This window comes from Gymnodraco acuticeps, unplaced genomic scaffold (genome assembly GCF_902827175.1).
Source record: "Gymnodraco acuticeps unplaced genomic scaffold, fGymAcu1.1, whole genome shotgun sequence".
NCBI lineage: Eukaryota > Metazoa > Chordata > Actinopteri > Perciformes > Bathydraconidae > Gymnodraco > Gymnodraco acuticeps.
This window is the reverse complement of record NW_022989768.1, coordinates 7,042,029-7,057,853: the sequence shown is the minus strand read 5'-3', so window position 1 is coordinate 7,057,853 and position 15,825 is coordinate 7,042,029. Positions and strand designations below refer to the sequence as shown.

At 41.4% G+C, this 15,825-nt stretch overlaps 1 protein-coding gene across 1 annotated transcript; it reads right to left on the bottom strand.

Moving 5' to 3' along the window:
- Window positions 1–977: 977 nt before the first annotated feature.
- LOC117547979 (neuronal tyrosine-phosphorylated phosphoinositide-3-kinase adapter 2-like) lies at window positions 978–14,927 on the bottom strand (the record flags this gene model as incomplete). Its single annotated transcript, XM_034218896.1, has 4 exons — window positions 978–1,263; window positions 8,421–8,521; window positions 12,909–13,031; window positions 13,907–14,927. Coding segments are annotated over 4 exons (1,458 nt in total), but the record flags the coding sequence as incomplete, so codon positions are not given.
- Between the last annotated feature and the right edge of the window lie 898 nt (window positions 14,928–15,825).

Sequence of the window (15,825 nt, the reverse complement as noted above, 5' to 3'; positions counted from 1 at the left end):
ACAGTAAATTGAAGTTATTCTGAAAAAAAGAAACTCGTCAGAGTTTAACTCTGAAATGTTTTAGTGCATATTTAAACATTTAATCTCCCGATGACTTAAAACTGATTTACAGGTTTCATCATTGTATCCCAGAATGCTTTGCTTCAGTCTTACCATTGATTTGACATGCTAATGAATCTGCTCGTTCACATCCATCACAAAGATCAGTAAACATTTCTTTCAGAAAACAGATATTCCTTCACCGGCCCGAAAACACACACTGTCACATGAACTTCATTAAACCTTCAGATAACCTTCAGTACCTTTAGATGACCTTCAGATGACCTTCAGTGAACCTTCAGATGACCTTTAGTAACTCAGATGACCTTCAGTGAACCTTCAGATGACCTTTAGTAACTCAGATGACCTTCAGTACATTCTGTAAATCTGAAGTTAAAATTAAATTAATCTGAAGTAGATCTGGAGAACATTTGGAGTTAATGTCGAGATAATCTGCAGTTAATCTGAAGTTAATGTGTGTTTTGGGACAGTCGGTGAGACCAGAATAACAACATGCCAAAATGTTCTCAACTTTCAATTGGAAATATTTTTTCATTATAATAAAATGTATTTAATATAAAATATCACCACTTTTCTTCCACGCACAGACGAGCGTCACAGATTTTTAAAATACAAAAACATGATTGACTCTTATCCACACAGATACTCATATTGTTTTACACGATGTGCTACACGACGGTCAGACTTTAAAACCATCTGAATCTTTTCAGTGTCAAATAGAAAAATAACGAGTAGAAAAGAAACCTCTGCTACACCTTCCCATCCTGCGCTCTGATTGGACGGACAGGACAACACCTGCACCAGTGTGTGTGTGTGTGTGTGTGTGTGTGTGTGTGTGTGTGTGTGTGTGTGTGTGTGTGTGTGTGTGTGTGTGTGTGTGTGTGTGTGTGTGTGTGTGTGTGTGTGTGTGTGTGTGTGTGTGTGTGTGTGTGTGTGTGTGTGTGTGTGTGTGTGTGTGTGTGTGTGTGTGTGTGTGTGTGTGTGTGTGTTTCAGATGGCGGTGTCCCAGAACACGGTGGTGGTGTGTGTGTTGGGGGGGGCGGAGTATGGCGGAGGCTTCCTCCTCCAGCTGGGCAGGATGGGAAGGCTGTCCTGTTTCAGAAGATTCTTCTCCGGGCGCTGACGGCCTTTAATCTCCCGACACAGAACTCGCTTCCTCTCGATCATCTCCATCATGGTGGCGTCTCCGCACAACCAGGGCATCTGCACACACACACACACACACACACACACACACACACACACACACACACACACACACACACACACACACACACACACACACACACACACACACACACAGACAGACAGACAGACAGACAGACAGACAGACAGACAGACAGACAGACAGACAGACAGACAGACAGACAGACAGACAGACAGACACACACACATGAGTGGTGTGTGTTTGAGGACAACAACATCAACACACACAAGGACACGGTCATCTGCTACATTGGAAAATGCATCGATGACATAGTACCAAAGACTACTGAATTAATTCCCCAATCAAAAGCCCTGGATAAACGGGCAGGTGCGCGGCAAGCTAAAAGCGTGCACTATAGCGCACAGAGCAGTGGCGCCAGCAGGGGGGGCCAGGGGGGCCATGGTCACCCTGATATATTTGATGGCCCCCCCACTGGCCCCCCCACCACACACACCGCCTCGCCAGTCACGTATGCGCAGTAGTTTATCTGATATTTAACAACAAATACACAGCCAGCGAGTCGCTTGATTTGAGCTTCCAACGCTCATACTGCAGCCCCTCCCTCTCCCTCTGCTACCATGGTAACACTCTGATACTGGGCGCACCACTCTGATACTCAGCGCACCACTCTGATACTCGCGCGTACCACTCTGAGATTTGCACAGACAGCAGCAGGTTGCAGCAAAACGTTTCTTTCTACTGACTGGACTGGAGTTAACAAAAATCCACCAGACTTCTAGAAGGTAAGTCATATTTGTTCGTTGCCTGTTAAGCCCCACAACACTTTAGGCTTTAGTGTGTTAGCTTTAGGTAGCAAAAAACGGAGATATGCTTAGCTTTAGCTGCTATTCTGATCAAAATGTGTGTTCAATGGCATTAAAACGAGAAAAACGCTGGAAGACCTGGAAAAAAGGCTCGGGGCTCAGTAAAGGCTGGCTTGACTTCAGGTATAATTCGTCTGTAAACACACTTTGGCGGCTATCCTAGTTAGTTTAGCTTGCTAAGCTAACGTTAGCTGATGTCGGTATGCTGGGCTGGTGTAATGCGTAGGCTACTATTAATCACTGCTGTGTGTAATGTCAATTTGCAGAAAATGAAGAGAAAGTCAACAGACATCTCTTCTTATTGTAAGAAGAAGATGAGTAAAGGAGATACAGAGCTGGCAGGGGAGCAGCAGCATAGGGCTAGTGAGGAGATGGCCTTACATGCTAGAAAGTACATGTGGAACTCTGTGTTGTAAAAGTGAAACTAAAACCTAAATACAGTTTTATTAATGTGATTGTGACCTTTGTAATCATTTAAGTCTTCTACACACTTTAGGTTTGGAGCTCCTTCAAAATGAAACGAGAATCTATGCAGTTTTTCCTCTTCTGTGTTCTGAGGTTATGAGCCGACCATTAGTCAAGTTTGTTTTCATAATGTTCTGTATGCTAATTTAAAAAAAGGGTAACCAGTTTGTTTATAAAGTATAAATATACATTTTCAAAACAAATGGAATACAAGCTATATGTATTACTCTCACCACAGTGGCCTCATCTAAAAAAAATACAAATATGTCTCGTCACCTATTTTCTGTCTAATACTAAAAGGTGGTGTTTTGTATCATTTATAATGTTTTGAATTTGCTATAAAGGTCAATAATAGATGGTGTTTTTGTGTTCAATCACAGTATGTATTTATCATGTTATACCCCTTGTGTTTTTGGGTCCTGTTGAAATAAAATAGTCATGTTTTAAAACTTGATTTAATAAAGTCATGTCAATCATCTTTGATCCCAGTGTGACACAGCTTTGTTCAGTCTAAAACAATGTATAACCTAGAGACATAATATAACTGAAGAACATGTTGTGTTGCTGTTGTGTATTGTATGTGTTGAGAATGCTGAACATTTTGTGCCTTACAATAAAGGAACTTATTTAAATTAAGCTGTATTTGTCTTTTTAAAACTAGCATATATAAAAAAATAAATAAATAAATCACCAACACATGTATAACACAAAACAAGGTTCTTTTAAATGTTGTTTGAAGTTAAATGTTAACTATCCGTATTATATTCACTTCAGATGAATAGTATCAGAAAATGTAAAATAAAAAACCAAAGTATATCAGTAGGTGATTCTCTTTGCCATTGTTTTCATCTAGTCTATACTTTTACAACAATTAAATGCTTGGTTTTGGTGGGCCACCCCAAGATTTTCAGAGGCCCCATTTGGCCACCCCTATGAAACATTTCTGGAGGCGCCACTGGCACAGAGGTGGAGATTTGAGATTAGATGGTCGTATTCCTTAGGTAATGTAATATATTTCTTTCATTCAGAAATGTAAAGTATATCTGTGAGTTTAGAGGAATCATATATTTTATTGTGATAAAGTGAGCAAACATTGACACACAGGTACAGAGTGATGAGCGTTTGAAATGTTAGTATATCCAGCTGAAGCAGATCCTCTCTGTAAACAGTAATCAGCTTCAGAGAGGTTAGTTTAATGTTAGTGTTTAATAATATACCTGTGTTAGTGTCATTATTCACATTATTTATAGAGTTTATCAACACTTTAAAATGTACTTCAGAATTACAGTTCAGGACACAAAACAAGATTTACTGAAACACAAAATATGCACACAAAACAGAAAATACTAAAATAACTTTAAACTAATCAGAGAAACACTTTCAATAAGCTCAACGAATATGTTTATACTGTATGTTTAAATGTTTACATGTTTTCGTGTTTATACGTTTACATGTTACAGTTCTTATATCAGTCAGCTAATGGCTCGGAGATATCATCTAAAATGTTTTTTACTTTCTGTTCAGCAAAGGACAGACAGGTTAATAGACAGGTGTTTGACAGGTAAACAGACAAGTAGACAGATAGGTGTTTGACAGACAGATAAAATAGACAGGCGCTTGACAGACAGGTGTTTGACAAGTAAATAGAGAGGTGTTTGACAGACATGTAAACAGACAGGTGTTTGACAAGTAAATAGAGAGGTGTTTGACAGACATGTAAACAGACAGGTGTTTGACAAGTAAATAGAGAGGTGTTTGACAGACAGACAGACAGACAGGTGTTTGACAAGTAAATCAGTGTGCGAAAAAGTGCACGTCCCACTGTCCGGGACGTGTTATTCACAACATCGGACAAGTAGATTTTTTAATTGACTTGTCCGATGGACAAGTGACGTTTTTCGCCCCTATTTATTGACAAATTCAGCTTACAAAAGGCATAACTCATTCGCAAATTGTCCGTGTCCGCCGTTGTTGTTTGCAACCGCTTTACGTTTCCTTTTTACTCACTTACGTCGTGTCGTAAAACTGCGTGAAAATGTAAAATACGATGGCGAAGAAGAAGGTTCTAGTGGCCCCAAGAGGGCAACAAAAGATTTTTATTTTCTAAGAAGGTTTGTACACATAATTCTCACAGTTGTAAAATTGTGTGTTAAATTAACAAGGAAAATAATTGAAATAAATTATGTCAGAAAATAGTGGATTAAGGGCTTGAAAGGGGACTTTTATTAATCCATTACATTACATTGCATTTAGCTGACGCTTTTATCCAAAGCGACTTACAATCCCTGTGGGGAAATTCAGTAGGCCTAGTTCAAACAGCAACAGGGTAAGGGTGAAAAACAGGACAGCACAGATTCACACAGGTTGATCAAATCAAAAATAAAATCGAAGATACAAATAAAAATAATGAAAAACTATGAAATAAGAAATTAAAAAAAATAATAATAAAAAAGGGGTAGACCTATGTAAAAATAAAAAAATAATTTAAAAGGGGGGGATTGAAAGGGGCTCTTTATGTACCAAGGGGCTTGAAAGGGGCATATCAAAGTATTTCAGAAAAAAACCCCAAAAAAATGCAGAAAGGTTTGTGGGGAGTCTACGAGTACCTAAAATTCATGTTGACAAAAATCTATAATTTGTCTGCAAGAACAGGAGTATGAACAACAGCCTGAACATGCTGAAACGAGTCCTCAGAAAGTCCCAGAGTGTGAGCAGAACGATGGGCCCCCCAGTCACGAGAAAGCCTCTGCTAAAAGGCCATGTTCCGTTATCTCACCAATGGCTGGTCCATCTAAAAAGGCCAAGAGTGACATCGCCCTGACACCCAAGAGGAAAAGAACATTTATTGAGACTTGGAAAACCCAGTTTCCATGGATAAGATGTGTGGACGACATCATGTTCTGTGAGGTCTGCAGAGAATATCCATCCATTGCTGACCACAACAGTAAACTGTACGAGGGTGTCACAGGGTCAAAACGCATTTAGACACTTCAGTCACACGAGTCCAGCAAATATAATCTTCTCTGCATTCAAAGGAAAGAGGTCACAGAGAAAGGCACAGGGCCAATGTTTGTGGCTCTCAAGAAGCAGGCAGAAAATATGGACGACCAACTGAAACCCATGTTCAACACTGCGTTTTATGTCGCCAAACAAAAGCTGCCTTTCCGTTCATTTGAGGGCCTCATCGAACTTCGAGAGAAGAATGGCATTAAAATGCAGACACAGTACCGGAACGATAAGGGGTGCAAGGCATTTGTGCAGGCCATTGCAGAAGTTGAGAAGGACAGAGTTTCTGAAGACCTCAAGGCTTCAAGATTCTTCACTCTGATGGGAGATGGATCCACGGATATATCTGTGACAGAACAGGAGAATGTATATGTTAGGTAATTATTATTTTGAATTATTTTGTAAGTGCATATATTGTCTTATTTAAGTTACATTTTATCTCCAAAAAGGGCCTTTTGTTTATGAGTCATTAATTCACAATCATTTTATTGATGCAGTTTATTAGTTTCAATTTTCAGTTAACTTAAAAGTTTGTAACAGGTAAAGTATATAGATACATTGTTTAAAGCGAATGAAGGTGAAGTTGCTTTTTAGTGTTCTTAGTCTTAAAAAAAGGTGAAGGCAACACTGGTGTGGGAAGGTTTATATAAGCCAAATCATTTTCCATTTTTTTATTGCACTTTATTTATTTTCTATCTTCAGGTATGTCAAAGATGGACTTCCAACCACAGAGTTCATTGACATCATGGCTGTAAAGTCAGCTGATGCTAATGGTGTTCTGGCAGCCCTCCTCGAGGCACTACATCATGTCGACCTAACAGATGGAGACATAAAGAAGAAAATAATAGCCTGCACATTTGATGGTGCCAGCGTTAACCAAGGTGCCAAGGGAGGAGTTATTGTGAAGTTGCGGGAATTGTTACGGCATGTACTCATTTCGATTTGGTGTGCTCCACATAAGCTGGAGCTGTCGCTCCTAGATGCCACCAAAGCCACTGACTTCATTGACATCGTAGAGAAAGGAGTGGACCCCATCTACAGATTCTACTATGGATCTTGTAAACGTAGGAGGGAGGTGAATGCCATATCAGCCATTATAGACGAGGATCCTGTCTATTTCTCAGCACCCTGTGGCACTAGGTGGATGGCGTCAAGACTCCGGGCATACAAGGCTGTAATAAAAAATTACAACTCCGTCATCCTACACATGGAAGAGGCTTCAAACAGAAAAACAGAAGAAGGAGCTAAGTGTGTGGGGTACTTGAAGGTACTGAAGTCTGCAAAGTTTGTTGATGGGCTCCACTTTATGGTAGATGTCTTAGAAGTGTTGGCCAACGTGAGTCTGGCATTCCAGAGTAATGATCTGTTCATTTATGATGTTGATGTAAAGTTGTGTGAGGCCAGGATCAAGTTGGAAGGCCTTAAGCATAATAGAGGTGATGTCTACACTGCCTACATGGCAACCTGCAAGGATGGCAAGTTTGACAGTAAGAACAATGGACACATCACTTCACTGAAAGGAACAGGTATTCCAGAAACAGTGAAGAATTCCTTCTTGGAGAATTCTGAGAAGTTCCTAGAGAAGAGATTTTCCTTCCTGAAGGATACCCCTTTCAGTGATTTCCATGTTCTTGACCCCAGGAACGTCCCAAGATCAGACGCACAACTAGCTACATATGGTGATGTTCAGGTTATGAACATGGTGACCCACTTCGAGTCCGTTCTCAGTGAGGAGGAGGTAACCAACATCCCTAGACAGTGGCCAGCTCTCAAGGCCAGACTGAAGTACAGGCAGAGGCAGCCCCCCAAGGAGGTCATAAGTGACCTTCTCACTGAGAACCACCCAGATGTGAAGGACGTCCTGGTTCTGGTGTACATGATGGTCACCCTTTCTCCCTCCTCTGCTGCCGTGGAGCGTGGATTTTCACTCATGAACCTCATAAAAACATCCAGAAAATCCCAGATGACCAATGAAACTCTGGGGTCACTCATGAGGGTCAGTCACATCACCACCACAGTGGTGAGTTTGACCCAGAGCCAGCCATCCAGAAATGGAAAACATCTGCTAAGAACAAGAGGTATGTCAAAGCTGCCCCAAAGCCTGCTGCAGTGAACAGCAACGTACCTGTGCCTGTTGCCCCACAGCTCGGTGTGAGGAGAACCAGTGGAGTGCTGCCCCACAGCTCGGGAGACAGCTGCAGTGAACAACCACCCTGAGCCTGAAGCCATACATTTCTGCTAGCATGTCTACTAGTCCCACAGAGGAGAAAACATTATATTGTTAGTACTTAGTTGTTTTATCTTATTATTTTATATCTGACATTCATTTGATGTGCCTTGATGGTAGAAGTTCAGAAACCAGACACTGTGAACAATATGAACAAATAAACAATAAAATGTTACCTACAGTAACCTAGATTCTTGTGTGCTTTATGTTGATATGTAATCATATTTAAAATAGGTGCATTAATGCATGCACAAAGTATAGCTATGGACAAGTGAAAAATGTATTCGGACAAGTAAATTGCCAAACTCACTTGTCCATGGACAAGTACTCTCTAAAAACTTTTTCTCACACTGGTAAATAGAGAGGTGTTTGACGGACAGACAGACAGAAAGGTGTTTGACAAGTAAATAGAGAGGTGTTTGACAGACAGACAGACAGGTGTTTGACAAGTAAATAGAGAGGTGTTTGACGGACAGACAGACAGGTGTTTGACAAGTAAATAGAGAGGTGTTTGACGGACAGACAGACAGGTGTTTGACAAGTAAATAGAGAGGTGTTTGACGGACAGACAGACGGACAGGTGTTTGACAGACAGGTGTTTGACAAACTGACAGACAGGTGTTCACAGTACCTGTCTGAGGGCCGGGTGGGAGGGGTCCTGCAGGGGACGTTGAGATGAAGGAACTCCTGAAGTCGACGCTGAGCGGCCGAGTTTACAAACTGACTTTGATTCTGTGGATTTTATTACATCAGTCAAAACTAACAGAAATATATATGAGGTAAATCTGAAGAGGTTCTGATTAGGTACATCTGATGAGGTGAATCTGATGAGGTAAATCTAATGTGGTAAATCTAATGAGGTAAATCTAATGTGGTAAATCTAATGAGGTAAATCTAATGAGGTAAATATAATGAGGTGAATCTAATGAGGTAAATCTAATGAGGTAAATCTAATGTGGTAAATCTGATGAGGTAAATCTGATGTGGTAAATCTAATGTGGTAAATCTAATGAGGTAAATCTAATGTGGTAAATATAATGAGGTAAATATAATGAGGTGAATCTAATGAGGTAAATCTAATGAGGTAAATATAATGTGGTAAATCTGATGAGGTAAATCTGATGTGGTAAATCTGATGAGTTGAATCTGATGAGGTAAATCTGATGAGGTAAATCTGATGAGGTAAATCTGAAGAGGTAAATCTAATGAGGTAAATCTAATGAGGTAAATCTGATGAGGTGAATCTGATGAGGTGAATCTAATGAGGTAAATCTAATGAGGTGAATCTGATGAGGTGAATCTGATGAGTTGAATCTAATGAGATGAATCTGATGAGGTGAATCTAATGAGGTAAATCTAATGAGGTGAATCTGATGAGGTAAATCTGATGAGGTGAATCTAATGAGGTAAATCTAATGAGGTGAATCTGATGAGGTGAATCTGATGAGTTGAATCTAATGAGATGAATCTGATGAGGTGAATCTAATGAGGTGAATCTGATGAGGTGAATCTAATGAGGTGAATCTAATGAGGTGAATCTGATGAGGTGAATCTGATGAGGTAAATTTGATGAGGTGAATCTAATGAGGTGAATCTGATGAGGTGAATCTAATGAGGTGAATCTAATGAGGTAAATCTAATGAGGTGAATCTGATGAGGTGAATCTGATGAGGTGAATCTGATGAGGTAAATCTAATAAGGTAAATCTAATGAGGTAAATCTGATGAGGTGAATCTAATGAGGTGAATCTGATGAGGTGAATCTGATGAGGTGAATCTAATGAGGTAAATCTAATGAGGTGAATCTGATGAGTTGAATCTAATGAGGTGAATCTAATGAGGTGAATCTGATGAGGTGAATCTGATGAGGTGAATCTAATGAGGTGAATCTGATGAGGTGAATCTAATGAGGTGAATCTAATGAGGTGAATCTAATGAGGTGAATTTGATTAGGTGAATCTAATGAGGTGAATCTGATGAGGTGAATCTAATGAGGTGAATCTGATGAGGTGAATCTAATGAGGTGAATCTGATGAGGTGAATCTAATGAGGTGAATCTAATGAGGTGAATCTAATGAGGTGAATCTGATGAGGTGAATCTAATGAGGTGAATCTAATTAGGTGAATCTAATGAGGTGAATCTGATGAGGTGAATCTAATGAGGTGAATCTGATGAGTTGAATCTGATGAGGTGAATCTGATGAGGTGAATCTGATGAGGTAAATCTAATGAGGTGAATCTGATGAGGTGAATCTGATGAGGTAAATCTAATGAGGTGAATCTGATGAGGTGAATCTGATTAGGTGAATCTAATGAGGTGAATCTGATGAGTTGAATCTAATGAGGTAAATCTAATGAGGTGAATCTAATGAGGTGAATCTGATGAGGTAAATCTAATGAGGTGAATCTAATGAGGTGAATCTAATGAGGTGAATCTGATGAGGTGAATCTAATGAGGTGAATCTGATGAGGTGAATCTAATGAGGTGAATCTAATGAGGTGAATCTGATGAGGTGAATCTAATGAGGTGAATCTGATGAGATGAATCTGATGAGGTGAATCTAATGAGGTGAATCTGATGAGGTAAATCTAATGAGGTGAATCTAATGAGGTGAATCTAATGAGGTGAATCTAATGAGGTGAATCCGATGAGGTGAATCTAATGAGGTGAATCTAATGAGGTAAATCTAATGAGGTGAATATAATGAGGTGAATATAATGAGGTGAATATAATGAGGTGAATCTAATGAGGTAAATCTAATGAGGTAAATATAATGTGGTAAATCTGATGAGGTAAATCTGATGTGGTAAATCTGATGAGTTGAATCTGATGAGGTAAATCTGATGAGGTAATCTGATGAGGTAAATCTGAAGAGGTAAATCTAATGAGGTAAATCTAATGAGGTAAATCTGATGAGGTGAATCTGATGAGGTGAATCTAATGAGGTAAATCTAATGAGGTGAATCTGATGAGGTGAATCTGATGAGTTGAATCTAATGAGATGAATCTGATGAGGTGAATCTAATGAGGTAAATCTAATGAGGTGAATCTGATGAGGTAAATCTGATGAGGTGAATCTAATGAGGTAAATCTAATGAGGTGAATCTGATGAGGTGAATCTGATGAGTTGAATCTAATGAGATGAATCTGATGAGGTGAATCTAATGAGGTGAATCTGATGAGGTGAATCTAATGAGGTGAATCTAATGAGGTGAATCTGATGAGGTGAATCTGATGAGGTAAATTTGATGAGGTGAATCTAATGAGGTGAATCTGATGAGGTGAATCTAATGAGGTGAATCTAATGAGGTAAATCTAATGAGGTGAATCTGATGAGGTGAATCTGATGAGGTGAATCTGATGAGGTAAATCTAATAAGGTAAATCTAATGAGGTAAATCTGATGAGGTGAATCTAATGAGGTGAATCTGATGAGGTGAATCTGATGAGGTGAATCTAATGAGGTAAATCTAATGAGGTGAATCTGATGAGTTGAATCTAATGAGGTGAATCTAATGAGGTGAATCTGATGAGGTGAATCTGATGAGGTGAATCTAATGAGGTGAATCTGATGAGGTGAATCTAATGAGGTGAATCTAATGAGGTGAATCTAATGAGGTGAATTTGATTAGGTGAATCTAATGAGGTGAATCTGATGAGGTGAATCTAATGAGGTAAATCTAATGAGGTGAATCTGATGAGGTGAATCTGATGAGTTGAATCTAATGAGATGAATCTGATGAGGTGAATCTAATGAGGTAAATCTAATGAGGTGAATCTGATGAGGTAAATCTAATGAGGTGAATCTAATGAGGTGAATCTGATGAGGTGAATCTGATGAGGTAAATTTGATGAGGTGAATCTAATGAGGTGAATCTGATGAGGTGAATCTAATGAGGTGAATCTAATGAGGTGAATCTAATGAGGTGAATTTGATTAGGTGAATCTAATGAGGTGAATCTGATGAGGTGAATCTAATGAGGTGAATCTGATGAGGTGAATCTAATGAGGTGAATCTGATGAGGTGAATCTAATGAGGTGAATCTAATGAGGTGAATCTAATGAGGTGAATCTGATGAGGTGAATCTAATGAGGTGAATCTAATTAGGTGAATCTAATGAGGTGAATCTGATGAGGTGAATCTAATGAGGTGAATCTGATGAGTTGAATCTGATGAGGTGAATCTGATGAGGTGAATCTGATGAGGTAAATCTAATGAGGTGAATCTGATGAGGTGAATCTGATTAGGTGAATCTAATGAGGTGAATCTGATGAGTTGAATCTAATGAGGTAAATCTAATGAGGTGAATCTAATGAGGTGAATCTGATGAGGTAAATCTAATGAGGTGAATCTAATGAGGTGAATCTAATGAGGTGAATCTGATGAGGTGAATCTAATGAGGTGAATCTGATGAGGTGAATCTAATGAGGTGAATCTAATGAGGTGAATCTGATGAGGTGAATCTAATGAGGTGAATCTGATGAGATGAATCTGATGAGGTGAATCTAATGAGGTGAATCTGATGAGGTAAATCTAATGAGGTGAATCTAATGAGGTGAATCTAATGAGGTGAATCTAATGAGGTGAATCCGATGAGGTGAATCTAATGAGGTGAATCTAATGAGGTAAATCTAATGAGGTGAATATAATGAGGTGAATATAATGAGGTGAATCTGATGAGGTGAATCTAATGAGGTGAATCTGATGAGGTGAATCTAATGAGGTGAATCTAATTAGGTGAATCGGATGAGGTGAATCTAATGAGGTGAATCTGATGAGGTGAATCTAATGAGGTGAATCTAATGAGGTGAATCTGATGAGGTAAATCTGATGAGGTGAATCTAATGAGGTAAATCTGATGAGGTGAATCTAATGAGGTGAATCTGATGAGGTGAATCTGATGAGGTGAATCTAATGAGGTGAATCTGATGAGGTGAATCTAATGAGGTGAATCTGATGAGGTGAATCTGATGAGGTGAATCTAATGAGGTAAATCTGATGAGGTGAATCTGATGAGGTGAATCTAATGAGGTAAATCTGATGAGGTAAATCTGATGTGGTAAAAACTGAAGAGGTAAATCTGACAAATATGAAGTAGTCCTATAGCCCTCAGACTCACCTCCTGAACCTCCGGACAGCATCATGGTCGGACTGACAGACGACCTCCCCATCCGGCCTGAAACCGGACTGCTCTGCCCATCTCTGTCTCTGGTTCCGTGCCTCGGCAGAGACCGGGAGTCTCCTGAGACACAACAACACCAGACATGAGAACAAGACATAAACCCTCGTTTATTCAGCCAAGACAACAGAGAACATAGACTTCTCTCCTGAAGAACCAGCTTCCAGTTTAATCTGATGAAGCTTATAGTGAGCGCTGGTTCAGACTGACCTGGGACCAGCTCCTAATTCTGCTGCTATATACTGAAGACTCTCCTCTTACAGTGAGGGCTGGTTCAGACTGACCTGGGACCAGCTGGTAGTTATGCTGCTATAGACTGAACACTCTCCTCTTATAGTGAGGGCTGGTTCAGACTGACCTGGGACCAGCTCCTAGTTATGCTGCTATAGACTGAAGACTCTCCTCTTATAGTGAGGGCTGGTTCAGACTGACCTGGGACCAGCTCCTAGTTATGCTGCTATAGACTGAAGACTCTCCTCTTATAGTGAGGGCTGGTTCAGACTGACCTGGGAACAGCTCCTAGTTATGCTGCTATAGACTGAACACTCTCCTCTTATAGTGAGGGCTGGTTCAGACTGACCTGGGACCAGCTCCTAGTTATGCTGCTATAGACTGAAGACTCTCCTCTTATAGTGAGGGCTGGTTCAGACTGACCTGGGACCAGCTCCTAGTTATGCTGCTATAGACTAAACACTCTCCTCTTATAGTGAGGGCTGGTTCAGACTGACCTGGGACCAGCTCCTAGTTCTGCTGCTATAGACTGAAGACTCTCCTATAAAGCTTATAGTGAGGGCTGGTTTACGACTGCTGTGGTTTTGAGGCAGGACTCACGGTTAACCTTCACTTTCTGTCTTCAGACCCTTTCTTGTTCTAAAAACCCCACATATTGAACAGAAATACAAATTGGAAACCAATGTGATGCAGTACTAATTTTGTACCTTCACTTCCACGGCTCTTCCTGCCTCCCTTCTTGGTCACATGTCTTCCTGAGGTGAACAGATGGTTGAGTTCGTCCAATGGGCTGGTGGGAGTCTTTGACCTCATCGACACGTTCTGCATTGATCCGTGAGTGGAGGAGGAGTTACTGAGTCTGGCTCCGCCCTCCCCTCCTCCGCGGTGGGAGGATGAGGAAGAGGAAGAGCGAGGAATACTTCCTCCCGCAATAAGAGCGTCGTACGGCGGCGGCCTCTTCAGGCTCAGAGGAGTCAGAGAGCGCCCCATGCTAACCGGGGACGGACATGCTGATTGGCTGCGCGGGTAACCATGACCACTGTGGGTGGAGCCAGAAGACTTGTAGGGGTGGAGAGGCGGAGCTGAGGAGCGTCCGGAGGAGGTGATGGTGTAGGTGGAGGACAGGTCCCGGTCCTGGATTCGGTCCCGGTCCCGGTCCCGGTCCCGGTCTCTGTCTTTGTCCTTGCGATGGTGGGTGGAGATCTGTGGATGTTCAGCACCGCCCGACTTGCTGAAGGAAACGTTATCCATGACGGGCAGCCGGCCGGCATCCAAAGGGGTTAGGGGCGACTCGTCTGAGTTTGGGGAGCACTGAGCGGGGGCGGGGGGGAAGACCAACAGCGGTGGACGATGCGTCAGGAGGTTGGGGAATGGGGGAGGGATGTCGCAACCCCGGGTCTCCCAGACTTCAGAGTCCATGATGGCACTGTGAGCGTCCTGCAGGAAGTCCTCCAGCATCGGGTACTTCATCTCCTCATAGACCGCCTCGCTCTGCTCGTCGTCCTCCCGACCGCTCAGCTCACGAAGAATGTTTCCCATCATCTCGATGTAGACCGGCTCCTCACCGTCTCTCGATGCCGGACTCGAAGCCTTCCTGTTGCCGAGGTTGCCCATGTAAGACTCGTCAAAGGAGGTGCTGAGCTGAGTGTTCGGGTTCCTCTTGGGTTTGGGTGGAGGCATTTTCTTGTAGTCCTCGTTGTAGAGATGGCATCGAGCTGCAGACAGACAGGGATTTTAAACCAGGAGCACAGACACTGAGAAGAATCTGATCTGATCTAAGGAGCCTGGTGTTACTGATGGTCTGACTGACGGTGAAACACAAAAAGGTCCTAACCTCGGCTTTATGAGGCTACGCCTCCCAACAATCACTGAATTTCCTTGCTCTCACCGACACGTGGATCACACCATACAACAACCAACCCTCCACCCAACCTTCAACACCTCCACCCCTGCAGCTCTGAACTCAGGCTATTGCTTCACCCAAACACCCAGACCAACTGGGAGGCACTTCTTATCTTCCTTAAATTGAGTTTTCACCTATTCCCACACTTTACTCCATGTTACCGATACAATAACTTACCTTATTCAATTAATCATGGTTGTTCTCTACCACCAGGTCATGTAGGGGAATTCCTGGAGGAATTAGATGCCCTCCTTTCCTGATCATTCACCAGCCTTTCAAGTACTTTAGCTAAAATAGAGAGCTTGGAAATTGGTCTGTAATTATTCATCACCATGGGATCACCACCTTTCAATAAGGGGAGAACATTTGCAGTTTTCCAAACATCTGGAATGACATTGCTTGTTATAGAAAGATTAAAAAACATGACAAAGTGGTTTGGCTATAATATCTGCAGCTAGCCGTAAGAAATAAGGGGGGAGATCGTCCGGACCTGCTGATTTTTTGGGGTCTAGGCCCTTTAGAGCCTTACAAACCTCCCCAACATTGAAGGGGTTGAAGGAGAAAGTGTGGCTACTAGTGGCATGACTGGTGGTGATGGAGGGAGATGATTTACCAAAAGATAATGTGTCAAACAAGGAACTGGAGGCAATAAAATGTTTATTAAAACAATTAAGCATCTCTGTCTTATTTGACACAGGGGTGGAGTCAACAACAATGTTAGGA